A 14,664-nucleotide genomic window follows, 5' to 3' on the forward strand; every position below is an offset into this window, starting at 1 on the left:
GACAGCTGATGCCTGTGGAGGGAAGAGTTTTATGTCCTTTGAATGTGTCAGTACCAGGGAATTGACTGGTGGCTGGAACGCCTCATAAAAATATTTATAGGCACACACACACTCACACACATGCACACTTGTATGTTATTTTTCTTGTGGTGTTCCTCCATAGCATGACATACATGAATGAGCTGTGTATGCACTTTCAGTTGTGATCCTAACAAGAGCTCTTTCCATGCTACAGTGTTAATAGAGGAGGAGTGCCACAGAGCCATCCTAATTAACCTCTTTTTTATGGGTCATTGCCAAATCTTATGTGCAGCCAAGAATGTTTAACTTACCTTAATATGTAGCATGAAGGTTAAGATATCAAATGTTGTGGACACATTTTTCTTGGCTTAGTGAACATTTGCCAAGTGAACTATGTTTTATTTTAAATAAACATTCCAGAGCCATTGCTTGACACCTTCTTAAGTGAATGTGAACTAGGAATATAAGTTTTTCCTTTTGAGAAAAAAGTACATTCTCCACTTTAGCCATATGTGTATGAAGAAATGATTTTTTTACCATTCTTTTTATGTTCTTTTATCTCAGATGTCATAAACAGTTCAATAATAACCAGGATTTCTGTTTGCCTTCTTTCTTTTATCTTCTTTTCTTTTTGAAATTGTATTCCTATTTGTCTTCCTACAAGGATATATTTCTCTTATAGTGGAAAGATTTTGTGCTATTGTGAAATATCTTCACAGGAACTCATTGAATACTTTAATCAGATGGCTCCCTGAAAGACAGATCCGATTTATTCAAAGGGTGGTTTTATTATATGGTTGTATTGAGCAATGTATCTTAATAGCAAAGGAATAAGGCAACACCTATCCTAAGTGCCTTCTGTTATAAGAGGCTGAAGGACACAAAACACCAAAATTATTTCTGGTTCCTGGAGTATCAATCAGCAGCTTTTCCCAAACATGCTGTCTTAAGATGCCACAGGACATTTGCTTGAGAGTGGAGCTACCTTAGGCCTGGGCATTCCTGTGAAAACCTGGGTTTGCAGGAGTATAAAGGACCTCCTGAGGAACTGGTTTTCTTCATGCTATCACAAGCACGACATCCAGTGTCTAGATACCAGAAGAGGAGTGGAGGATAGCAGAATTCCCAGGTGGGAAGGGTGGAAGAAAGTCAAGACAGTGCAGTTGTGCTAAAATTAGTACCACCCTGTATGGGGAAACAGAAAGTCTGAGCTCTGCTTTTCACCAGAATAAAGGATGAGCTCACTGTGTGATAGCTCACTGCCTGCTCTCTATCAGCTATCACTGCCTTGTGTCAGTTTTTTTTCTCTCCTTCATGAAGGCAGCCCTTGATTTAGTAAAAGTTTGTAGAACAGGGGCATCAAAGATTAGTAGAGTCTCGGCTCTCTCATCTTCCATGTTAGCATGTTATGTAGGCAGGAGCCCAGGAGAAAGCTGCCACCTCGGAGTGGAGGTCACACACCTTCACTCCGGCAGAACCTAAATTAGCAGCACGTGTTTTGCCTTCTTAAGCAAATGTACAGTTCACCTCAGCTGGGGCTGCCATCTGGACAAATGAAGGTATTTATCTACAATGTGTTTCCCTTGTAGCTGAAGGTTGTTTGCTAACTAATGACTAAGACTGCTCAGAGAGGGTATTCTTCATGGTCATCACTACAGAAGTTGTAAGTTAGAAATGATGTTGCCTCCTGTCAAGGCTGGGGAGGGGTTCCTTCATTTTTTTCAGATGTTTCATCTACAGCTACATTTCTTCCACAGCATCTGATCTCGCTAGCATCAAAACTGGCATTTTCATTATTGTTTTGCCTTTCTCTTTCTTCACACCTATCATCCCTCTGCTTTGTCATGTTCTCTCTGAACAAATTTTCCCCTCAAGAAGGGACATACCCCACAGTCTGGAGAATATTAGTTTATGTTATATTCTTCTAATATCAAGTTGCCTTACAAAACCCTCAACATCAGTTTCTCTGGCAGAAAACAAAAAGTATATATAACATGTTTAATCTTCCACAAGAAAACTGATAGTACAGGGAGGAACTGAAGCCAGGACTCCTGGGTGCTACGTGCTTAGGTACTTGTGGAAAGTGGCCCAGTCTTCATCATTAAATATTGTCTCACTGCAGCGTGCTACAAGAGCCATGGGGTATGCAGCTGCAGCCAGAAAGAAAGCTAAGTAGTGCTGAGCTAAATGCCAAGATACCATTATGGTGATAGAAGAACCTGAAAGCTTAGAATCAAAACCTTCCCTTTTGTAAGATTTAGAATTTCGATGCTGAGAAACGTTGTATTGCCTGCGGAGTGCATTTTCACTTGTATTTAGTCTGTGGTACGCAGTAGGGATGGTGCTCTCCTTACAGCTGGTATAAGAATTAACTGTATTCTTCTAAATCAACCTAAAATTGCTTCATATTTATCTCCGTATTTCTCCTAAGTGTGACCAAAATAGACCTTTTGGAGACCGAAACTCTTCTGAGGTCTGAAAGGTGAGGTACATGCAGAAGAAAAGGCTGCTCCTAATGTAAAGAATAAGTAAGAAATGCTCACGGAAAATGCAAATGCTGTATAAGTCAAGGTCTTCAGTCCAAGTTAAGGCAATAGGAATCAAAGAAAATGGCCATTGCCAAGAATTCATGACAAGAATGAATTTTTCTCCTGACTGGCTAGAACAGGACACAAAGCAAGACGAGGCTGGCATATCAGAAATTAATGTTAAGATTTGGATCATGTTTATCTAGAAATGGTCATAAACAAAATACATCTATTTTCCATGTTTGTGATAACTTAGCTTCATATCAGTAATTAGATTTTATAAGATGTGCTCTGCCCTGAACCAGAGCTCCTCTGGAAATGAACTTATGTCTTACTTCACACATCCTTCTTGGTTAAGTATTTCTTGTGAATAGTGGTAATGAAGTGTTTGTTTCCTTACAGTTTAAAAGCTTGAGTAAGACAGCCTTAAAGAGCTGCAAGCTACTAGAATTTCTGAATATTTTAAAACTGATAAAGCTATTTCCAGGACTCATGATTTTTCTCATCAGATATTTGTATGACATTATATTGAATAACTTATTTTAGCCCGTACTTGTATTTTCAGTAAAGAGATTTTGACACCTTTGGACATTTTCTTCTCTGAAATGGAAGTCTTGATTATATTTTTGCTCCCACTTCATGTCTGGGTTCAACACTGATTTCAATTCCCAGACTTTCAAAGGGCCTTTCTTTTCAAAGGGCCAAAGTGTGATGGGTAGGGTGGAGTGGGATGGAGAAAGGGTTTGTGGAAATAGCTGTCTTTCCTATATATGAAAGGGAAGTGTTGGTCTGGAAACCACCTCCACCCCCCATTATGGCTTGGTACTATATAAATGCCTTCTCCACAATAGTATCACTAATCTGCTTTGAAAATACAGGAAGAGATTCGCACTGCACTGTATTTTCTCAGTGGGCATTGCCTGGGAGGACTTTTTTGATTGGTGTCTCTATTTGTGCCTGATTTGGAAGTTCACATCTTTTCCTAGACCTGCGCTATTCCCCAAAATGTCACCTGAAATCTGGTGATATGTAGCTTACAAAACTTACATTCTTTTCTTTGATTCAATAAGATTTTGCTCTTTGCAATCCTGTAATGCAAAAGATGATTAATAATTTGGAGTCAGTTCAGTGAAAACCTGCTAGCTTTTCCTCAAGAGTGGTTTGGAGTGATATATTCCGAAACTGGATAAATCTGATTAATCTAGAAAAGAAAGACTGAGGGCAAGAGGACACAATAACAGTATTTCAGTACAGGAAGATTATAACAAAGAAGGCAGCAATCAATTATTATCCATACCCACTTCGAAAGGATAAAGCTTAATTTGCAGAGAAGGAGATTTGGGTGGGATACTTGCAAAATTTGCCAAAACTGTCAGACTGATGAGCTGCTGAAACAGGGACATTCTCAGATCTCTCAGAGGATGATCTAGGCCTTTCATGAAAGAATTCAGTAATTTTTCAAGGGCTTGCCTGGCCCTACTTACATCTGGTTAGTTATATTATGACAGGGACTGGTCTTATACATTAATACTACATATATATGTACACTAATATGCGCTGATGTACTGTATAGACACACTACTAATACACTACTGTAGACTGTTACTCTACTAATATACGTTAATAATATACAGTGTTAATAAACATGTGCATGTATCTGATTACTTGTCACTTCAACTTGTCTCAAATGTTTACTCTTCCTGAGTGTTCCTGAGACACAGACAAAGCTCATTAGAAATGCTGACTATGTTTTCCAGTCTTCCCAGAAGAGAAGACCAGTTTGAATGGCTTTATTTAAATTCATTTGCATTCGCCCTTACCTAAATCAATCAGTCAAAAGACATGCTAGCCCTAAGTCCTGGGTGCACAGTCTGCAAATGCCAGTTCAGGGAGCTCATGCATCTTCTTCCAGTAGCAAAGCACAGGACTGGAACTATTGCATTGAACAGAAGAGTCAGCCCTTCTCAGAAGAACAGTGTAACACTTCTATGCATGTGGAAAGTGCTAAGGGACTTGAATCACAAGTACAGCTAAAGAGTTGATTTTCATAATTGTGGTCCAGCACCAGAGACTTGTGTGTATGTGCTCACATAATAGACTTACATAGCCAGTTCTCTGTGTGGTCCAGCAGCTTCCTGGCTAGCCCTCTGTACAGATGAGATAACAGACTGGCTGGACACAATGGACTAACTTGAAACCACCCTGAAAGCAGGAGATTGACTGAACCTTCACAATTAAACATTGATGGACTTAACAGCAGCCAGGAATTTGGGGCAGATCTAGAACCTCCCAGATCTACCTTCTGCTTTGTTTAGTCCCATTTGTATGTTTAAATGTGTTAGTTAATATTCTGGGTGGAGCATCCCATCCAGGACCTTTTCTAGGTGATTCCTGCTGGTGAAGTGATTAAACTATGCATAGATAAGACATAGGAACTGTCCTTGCAGAAACAGTCTATGGAACTAGTCTTTTGTAGGTAGATTAGATATTTAAGAAGATCTTAGCATGTGGTTAAAATATACCAATAGTGATGAATCATGTAGGACTGGGGTTGTCACATGGGATCATGGGACAGCCATGTAATAAGAACTCAGTAAAACAGTCATGTGAGGAGTCTCTGCTGACCAAGCTGAAGACACTGCCATGAGGACCCTGGCAATAGAGACTCCCACCTCCCCCACCACCAGCAACCAACTGTCCATTCTGGGATATTTGAAGCTCTATGCAAACATCCCAGTTAATTAGTTTCTTCATTCTTGATAGGCACTGTGCCATGAACATCCATACAATGAATGACTGAAAGCTTATCTGCTCGCTTAAGGCCTGAAAGATGGCTAGGAGCAGGCTGTCATCTGCAGAAGAACCCATTCTCCCCACTCCCACATGCCTTTGGGTGTGGAAGAAGGCTATATATTCCATGAACTATTTTGGTGACTGCTGTTGTACAGCCCTTACTGTATGATGCGAGTAAGTGTGAATCCATCATGGGACATGAAGCTTGTAGAAGGCCTTTGGGGAAAAGAACAGTCAACTCTGGGTCAGCAGACCAACTCAGAATATAACCTGCCCTGGGGGGATCTTCAAAAAAGAGGTGAAGCGGGCCACAAGCCAAATGACTCATCCTGGAAACATGTTTCACTGAGACATATAAATGTTTATTTCTGAGGTCACATAGAGAGTTTCAAAGGAACTTTGAAACCCAGTCCCATTTGTCAAAATATTGTAAGCACTTCAGTACCACAGACCAATGAGAAGACTCTGAGATTCCCAAGTCACTTTAAAACTTGGTTCCTGATAAATATTGTAACCCTATTAACATACAAACTAGTCTATGGCTAAATCTTCCCATAAAACATTTCTCAAGTGTGTATTAGTTTATATCATCCTTGTCTTTAATCTCTGGCAATACAACTAAGCTTTATCTAAATGCTGTCTTTTTCACTGAGTCAGGTTCCTCTGTCTCTTTTTTGCTTTATTTATTCTCTAGCTTTATTGTAATTATACAGTTCATTAATGCTAAACACACAGTCTGTAAGTTCTGATAAATAAGCAACAATAAAAATATTTTCCTACTTGCTGCTGAGGACTTTCAAACTCCTTTGGCCTGTATCTGTTAATCAAGCTACCACTGCCTAAAATGCAGTGCTTGTGTTCGCAAGTCCTGTTTAGTGAGAAGTTGTCATGGAAGTCATAAGTAGGATAGATTTTTAAATAATCAACAAGTAAGCTTAAAATATTAGAGGGAAGACTGTCTAGGAAGGGGAGACTTGAAGGTCCATATTCTGGACTGAGGGTAATGTGAATTATCACAAATGGTCTGAGCTAGAATTTTTGGAGGGGAGGGTCACATCTTATATTGCCAGCTATCCAGCTCTTTAAATAGGGAGAGGTCAATCAGTTTACTATGAAGTACTAATTCAGACTGACACTTCAGTTTCCTCTTTATTTTAGGAACGGCTGGTGCTCTCTGTCTTACCACGGTTTGTAGTCCTGGAAATGATAAATGATATGACCAATGTAGAAGATGAACATTTGCAACACCAGTTTCACAAGATCTACATTCATCGTTACGAGAATGTCAGGTGGGTGGAGAAGACTCTTTTTAATATTTAAGATCTCAGATGCTGCTAAGTGTCTCTTGTTTGACAGTTTCCCTTCTGTTGCTTTATTCATTCACAAATTAGAAGCTCAGTGTACCCTTGTTTAATCCCCGAGCAGATAAACACTTTGGTGCCTTCTTTTAGTCATCAGGATGGCTGGATGCCTTTGCTGTGGCAAGACCCATTTGAACTCAACACTGGGACGGGACCATTTCTGTATTTTTTCATGTTAATTAGAGTGGTCAGGGTTAAAAAGAAAGGGGACCTCTGCCTGCACATGGCCACATATTCCGCCACAACTTTCTGGTTGACGCCACATGCTGAGAAATGAAATGGAGACTTGTAAGATGCTTTCAAAGATCTAGACATGTCACATGGCTCCCCTACTTAGTAACCATTTTCATTCAATCATTCTTATTAACATTTTCCTAATTCCATTTCCCTTCTCTATTCCCCTAGCTAAATTTTGTCTCTCCTGAAATTAGTTAGCAGAAAGGTGATAGTTATCTTATGAGCTGCTACTCAAGGTATTAAGTCCTAATTGTACGTTTACAGCAGAATGATCAGCTTCCACTCCATGATGTTACAGAATCTCTGATTTTACTGTAGTTTCTGACCATCAGAATATTTAGCCAAGTCAGTAACATCTTCCACAAGTTTGTCTGAAACGAGGGCAAATGATTGAGTGGATAACACTGAAGGAAGGGAAAAATAAACGTCCTTGGATATGATGGGAGATGGTTTGCTAGGAAAGCATGTACTTTGCCTTTTGATGAAACCCAAAAATAACTTTGTCTGGACAACTTCAATAAACATAATTTGAACTTCTGTAGAAGAGTAAATTGATTATCTGCTTCTTCTGTGGCCTTGCAGTAGCTCAGACATATTATTTTATTAAATCTGTTGGAAAGGATCAAGGATCCTTACACTAACTTAAAATGTCTTCCATTACCCTTTTTTACTCTCATAGTAAGTGTTGCTGTAGAAAAGTAAAAATAGGGATAAGATGGCCCTTCTGTTTGAATGGAAAAAGAATTGTGGACAGGGATGAAAAGCTGAAACATAATCTATGCTTGAAAGAGATTTAAAATTAAGATTCTGTGTGCTTTAGAGTACAGGTACTGGTTGGTTCCTATGCATGCTGCCAGGGACTCAATCTTTTCAAAACTGGGTTTCATCTTATTTTTTCCTAAATGTTGAGCACTGAACAGTACGTGCACCAATTCTATATGAATCCTCAAAATTAGTATCCAGTTAGAGTTTTTTGTTGTTTTGAAAATGAAAACTGTAGAAATTAGTTGTTTGAAAATTGTCTTTTTATCAATTTAAGCTATTATTAATATTCATTACTCTTTGGGCAGTTTGGTACTTTACCTTTTAATTTTGTTTTTTCTCAACGGTAAAAATCTTAACCAGCTTGGGAGCCTCTTACTTAATCATCACCCAAACCCTTACCAGTCCATACCTATGAAAATGAGTTGAATTATCATTAGTTATATTTTATTGTCCACCTGATCATAACTATATTTATTGTTGGTTACATTACTGATTGTCTGACAGGGTCAAATTGTGATCTTGTTCAACACAAACGAAAGATCTTCAGCTGCTCAGATTGTAACAGCAGTTATTAGTTTACTTTGAATTGCTAATTAGGTTCATTTGGATTATTTCTAGTCTGTGCCAGCATGGTATGTATTTTTTTGAACATTACTACTTTTTAAAGTAGACAGTGTTTTTCTTTCTTCAGCTGCTAATTACTGAGCTATTTATTACATGTTTTGGTCTAGGTGATAGCTTGCACACCACAGACTTCATGTGTGTGTGTGTGTGTGTATATGTTTCTCTATATTCACATGTGCTCATTGTAGGCATAGTGAACAGCCAAAGCTGCACGGGTAGAAAATTCACTGGCTGCTGAAATATAGGTCAGACTTCTGTCTGCAACTAGTTTGCTGACTAAGATCCTACCATAACTTCAGGGATCTAATTTGATGCACCTAAATTCTAAGTATGATCACACTGGGCTCCCTGTGAAGTCAATGGAAAGAACAACAAATCATCCAAATAAAGATTCACTCCTTAAATAGAGGACCATACTTCTAAATCAGGTACTTCCGTCAAGTCCCTAAAATTAGATGCAATAAAGCTGGCCTGAGTCTGGTGTATATCAAGACTGTTATGAATCTGTTTGTTGTCTTAGGATTTGAGTTTTGTATGGCACATAGATTAATAAAGCCTGAAAATCACACTAAAAGTTGAAATCGCTGAAGTCAAACTCACTGTAAAAAACAACTATATATAAACCCACCCTCAAAGAATACTGTCAGATACTAACAGGCAGCTGGGTGCCAAGTCTTTCTATTTATACAGCCCTTTATATTATGGATGCACTATGACTCAGTCTTCTCATTGATAAATGGGGACTACTGTGCTTATTAAGGCTTACTTATATCTTCCTGAATTATTTGAAAATCCAAAATTGCATAACACACATTTTTGGCAAAAACCCATTTCATACTTTGTAGTATTTCTTTAGTTCCTTCAGTATTTATACTCAGTATTCCAGAATCTCCAAAAGTCTAGAATAAAGTTAAATGAATTTTAAATGAACCTTCACTAGTAAATTGCTGGAAGGTAACTTAGGACATTCAGTTATCAATGGAAATCAGCTGCAATCTTAATATCTATTCTTTTTCAGCATTCTTTTTGCAGATGTTAAAGGATTCACTAACCTCTCCACAACTCTGTCAGCCCAGGAGTTGGTCCGAATGCTGAACGAACTCTTTGCCAGATTTGATCGACTAGCACATGTGAGTTAAACATGGTTTATTTGCAAAAGGGTCTGAAGTCAACTCTGTATTTGGGAGTGTTGGGAAATACCCTCTGATCACTTTGAACAATATTCAAAGAATGTCCCCATTGGGTTTTTAAGCAGCCATTGAGGATGGAAGACACTGACAAGTTTTACCAAAAGCGATTAGTTCTGACAGCAAGTGAAAGTTCAGATAGTCATCAGAACTTCACCTTTCTCTAGTGCTAGACCAAGAATGGTATGAAAGCAGGTCACCTACCGCAGTTTCTAAGGAAGTTTTGTAGTTCTGGTCTGGTAGTCTGGTCCTTGTTGGAATTACTTTTTTTTTTTTTTTTTTTTTAAAGACCATAGCTTTATTTTGACTTTTCTTCTAAGAATTGAAGAAGGTTAAGAGACCTGTTCATTTAAAGGTCATACAACCAGCCACCACAGTCATTGCAATTTTTAGTTACTAGCAGGTTTTACAGTCTTAAGATTGGATTCTGTCTAAATCAGCCATGAAATTAATTAAACACAATAACTATTATGTTAGGAAAATTAATTTCTACTTAATTAGTACTGATTTGGAAAAAAAGCAAAGCACAGAAGTACAAGCAGAACACATGCTCATTTTTGCTAGGCTTGCAATTTTTTTTTTTTTTTTTGTTTCATTGGTCAAAGTTTTATTTCCTGTGACTATCTTTATGTGTCAACATCTGAGCTGTCTAGTAAGGCTGCTAGTGTAGGCAATGAAGTACATTTAATGGCATTTAGCTTGTAACTTATCCAACCAAATGTAGGCACCTACTATGGGAAAACAGGAATTACATTCTGAATATCATTGTCCATGCTCTTTACTTACTGTAAAGAGAGCCTAGAGTGGCTTGCTCTGACGTACACATCTACATCCCTGACTGATTTTTGTACATTTCTGGTCCAGGGTTATGGTTTATTTATTACACTGGCATCAGTAAGACCCTTGGTGTCATCTCTTAGCTTGCAAATAAGAGTCAAGAAAGACAAGACTTCTGTAATTATTCAAAGCTTTTTTGAGTCAGCTCTTTTTATCTCAAATAGCAATGTGTTTTCTCATGTACAGAGTGATGTCATAACCTATTGCCTGGACACTTGCAAATGGGTAATTTTTTTTTGTTAAAATATTTTTTTCCAATCTAACAAACCTCATCAGCTCTGGTCTACATTAAAAACCAAACAGTATGAAAGAACTTACTTCAGTCCTGTCTTTTAGAAAGCTTATAGGAGTAATGTCTCCTTCTGGATGGCTTGATAAAAATAGCTATCCTAACCAAAGAAATGTATTTTAAACCAAATTAAATGTATCTATGTCACAGAAGCATTTTAGGAAGAATATGTACACAATATGACTTATTGCTTTGATTTACATTTTGATTTTGCCTAGCATCCTTGGTAGAACAGATTCCTCTTTCATGATCATTAACTGTATTTTCTAATCATTCCAGAAACTACATTTAACCAATAAAGATTTTGTATAGAAAGACTAGATCCAGTACAGGAGTGGAGAATAATGAAGGCATTTACATCTAAAAGTGTAATCCAGAGAATCCTCCCTCACTTTTCACTTAACCCTGAAGGCACTTCCCTGCTTGGTTTTAGTATTTTATAGGAACTGAAATTTTTGTTTCTTTAAATGCCCAGGGTTTCTCCCTTCCCTGTGGTTCATACATCTCTTACTTAAGCCTTCTAGAAAGTTTTCTGTCACATCCTAAACTCATAAATCTTCATGGAGAACATTGAATACACCTCCATGGGACTGGATATCTCAAAAATGTAGGTGAGTTTATCTAAAACAGTAATAAATATACCAGTTTGTCTAACAGAGCCAAAAATTTCTTACCCAGGAATTTGCAGAGTTTGGGATGAAATAACTTCTCTGTCTTCAAAACTTCATCAGAACAGTCACCTCTCAATGTCCCAGTTGCTAAGTTCAAGACTCTAGGCTCCTTCATGTATTTTCTTTCCTAATTTGTGAATTTGCTTTTCTCCTCTATACATCACTGACTAGACTAGCCCAGCTGTCTAGATCAGTCCTCTGAAAGGTAGAAGACACAGGGAGGAATCACTGCAGAAATTGAACAGATTTGAATACAAAGATTACAGTGATCTAACCACAACTAATTAAAATTTATTAAAAAGAAGGGTATTTCGATTGTGTTCCTTGTTTGTGGTTTCTGAGATGTGGATGTCATGGAACCTGCCTGATGTGCTGACAATTAGAGGTGCCCTAGAGAAGAGCAGAAGTTCTACATGGCTTTGGGTGTTTCTGTCCAACCCAAGGAGATGAACTCTCCCTCTGCACTTTGTGGGAAACCAAGACTCCTTACTCAGGTTTCTGGACTCTTGTGGAAGTGCCAGCTACCTAAAATATAAGGGCCTAAATCTTGTATTGAACTGAACCTTTGCCAAGTGGAGACTGACTGGTCCATTTCCCAAATTTTAAGGACTTGTGGTGTACATGGACCTATCAACCTATCTGACTGATATTGTGTAGAGCTTTTACACCTGGCAAAGGTGCATCTTTTGGAAAAACTCCCAGTGTTCATCTGAAGGTCCCAGGAGACGGAGGAATACTTGTGTATCTTGGAAGTCTGTTCCAGTACCTTAACACTTTCACTGGTAATTCGTTATGGCTTGTTTCTTATTTGATTTTTTCTGAATTTGAATTACATCCCTTGATTTTTGCTATGACCTATCTTTAATAGACAAAAGAACCATTTTGCAGCCATTGATTTTCTCTGGGAACACATTTGTGTGCTTGGTCAAGCCACATTTCAGTTTTCCTTTTGGCAAAAGAAACAGATCAAGCTCATTGCGAGGCTTTTTCTCTGTAAGTTTTATTCCTTCAAATAATTTTTGGGACTAGTGTTTTGGACTGCCTCAAATTTTTTCAGAATCTCTTTTAAGGCATAGGTACTGGCATTGAAAGTAGTGTTCCTGGACTAACCTCCTCTATGTGGTGGAGGCATATCTTCATCATTCCTCCTATTTTATTTCTTTCATCACTGTCCAAAAATCATGTTTCTGAACATGCAGTGATGACATTATTGTACATATAATTGTACATATAAAACCCATATAATTTTGGCTTTTTATGATCTTGCTGTCTTCTTACAAACACCATGCCTGCATGGTAATTGATCATTCTAGCAGTTTTATTCCTTCTGCAAATGGTATTAGAAATTGTTTCATACTTGCCAGTAAATCCTTGACAGGCCTTTTGGAAAGTGATCCTTTCAAGACCTCCCTAGAAGGATATTCCACTAAGGAGGATTACACATTCACATCTAGATATCAGATCTGTCACTTAACTGGTTCTTAATCATCTTAACTAGAGTTATCATAACTCTTTTAAAAATAGACACTGTTACTCAAAATCTTGGGTTTTGCTAAGAATTGTCATTAACGTACAGAGGCCAGTTGCAGAAAGCTTGAGGCAGTTTCTTTAGATTTTAAAGGAAAATCCTCATAAATCCTTATTTACTCCTAAAAAAAGTAGTATTTTATAATCCCATATAAAGGATTGTTTGATCTGCTTTATCATCTTATATAAATCATATAATATTAAAGAAGACATTATTTCACAGCTTACCAAAGAATGTAATTTAGCTTAGTTTCTTCTTTCTTTCTTCAGCTTTCTTTTTTCTTGTGCAATGCAAAAGCAATGAGAGCTCAGATTTTTTTCTATTATTCAGTCGATTGCATCAAGTATTACAGCATATGTTGATGCATATAAATTCCATAATGTATGTATCATTAGCACAGAACACTGAATAGAAATTAGAACTCAGTTCAGTATTTCTTATAAGAAAGAAATATAATATTACGTTATGTACAGCCATTTCCCCTTTCTAATAACTTTGTGACATTTAAAAAAGTTTTATAGTTATTGAGGAGAAAAGTGACATCAAGGAAGAAAAATAAGTCAGCATAAAACAGAACTGAAGAAAAGAAATTCCTTATATATCTGTCTACTGAAAGGCCTAAACAGAAACTTAATTAATATCAATATTTTCCTTAGGCAGAAATTTTGAGGAGAGAAGGGAAATAAGATGATATTTGGTGAGATACTTCAGTGTAAAAAAAGTCCTGCTTTGATGAAATAATAGGGGGTTTTTTACATTTGTTTTTCCTCTGCCTTTGCAGTGCTAGATGTCAGCCAATATTCTGATATAAATTGTTTGTCATATTTCTAAATGTATCCACACTGCGTGTAGATTTAGTTTCAGATATGACAAAGAGGAAAGTGTAAAACCCTGAACAGAAGAGCAGACATCTGTGAGCTTTGTCGCAAACAGCAGCTGAGATGTAGTCCAACATCACTGAGACCTAAAGATAACATGAAGGCACGGCATTTTAGTTTAGACATATATACAAAGACAAACACAGAGACAACCTTAGATATGAGTTTGGACCCATCCGTAATATGAAGCATTGAAGCTGAAACAGAAATCTTCCCCTGAAAGATTAAAATCCATGGATTTCATATAAGAATAAAGTGGCTGGCCTGTAAGACACTTCATCTCTTTACAGTCTCATCAGTTCCCAAACTATAAACCAGAATAACAGTGCTTCTTACTCAGAGGAACCGTAGTTGCTGAATGAAAAATTCACACTTTAATATAGGCCTTTTTTCTCCTTATGTTCACTAGCCTGGTGTTAGTGGGAGAGTTATTTATGTAATGTGAATCACAGGTTGCTTTTGCTTATTAAAGAACTGATATCTTATTTTATCTTTCTATAAGAGGTGGTCTTTTCCCATGACCTTTGTTAAATTCTTTCTTGGGAGAGCACAGAAAACCTGCCAAAAAATTCCTTCAATGGCGTATTACCAGTCTTACTTGTGACTAGCGTTTCCAGGGGTGGAAACCAGCCAAACTAGCAGGCTCCACAAGAATGCATCACCCTATAGCCCCAGTACAACACCTGCACCAGCTGGTATCAAAGAGGAAAGAGTGGAAGGTGTTAAAGGCTCTTTTGTCTCCTCAATAAATTCATGACCACATTTAACCTCTGAGCTGGCAGTGCTTTGTTCTTTTGTGAAATGATCTTCAAACACATAACCCGTAGGACTCTGGAGACTCCCTAAAAAACCCTGTCTGTTTAAACACATATGCCAGTAAAAAAAGGTGAATTTCTTCATGCATGTATGTTAGCGGTACTGTATTAAGAAGCAGAGTTAATGGGA

The 14,664-nt window shown here is 37.6% G+C and overlaps 1 protein-coding gene across 2 annotated transcripts in view; it reads left to right on the forward strand.

Moving 5' to 3' along the window:
• Nucleotides 1-14,664, forward strand: part of ADCY8 (adenylate cyclase 8) — a 132,243-nt gene that overhangs the window by 46,241 nt on the left and 71,338 nt on the right. For both annotated transcript variants that reach the window (XM_005439546.4, XM_027805923.2), the window contains exons 3-4: nucleotides 6,501-6,631; nucleotides 9,348-9,459. In XM_005439546.4, the coding sequence (XP_005439603.3) occupies nucleotides 6,501-6,631; nucleotides 9,348-9,459 (243 nt within the window). The remainder of the gene's footprint in view (nucleotides 1-6,500; nucleotides 6,632-9,347; nucleotides 9,460-14,664) is intronic.

The sequence above is a fragment of the Falco cherrug genome, chromosome 3 (genome assembly GCF_023634085.1).
Source record: "Falco cherrug isolate bFalChe1 chromosome 3, bFalChe1.pri, whole genome shotgun sequence".
NCBI classification, from domain to species: Eukaryota; Metazoa; Chordata; class Aves; order Falconiformes; family Falconidae; genus Falco; species Falco cherrug.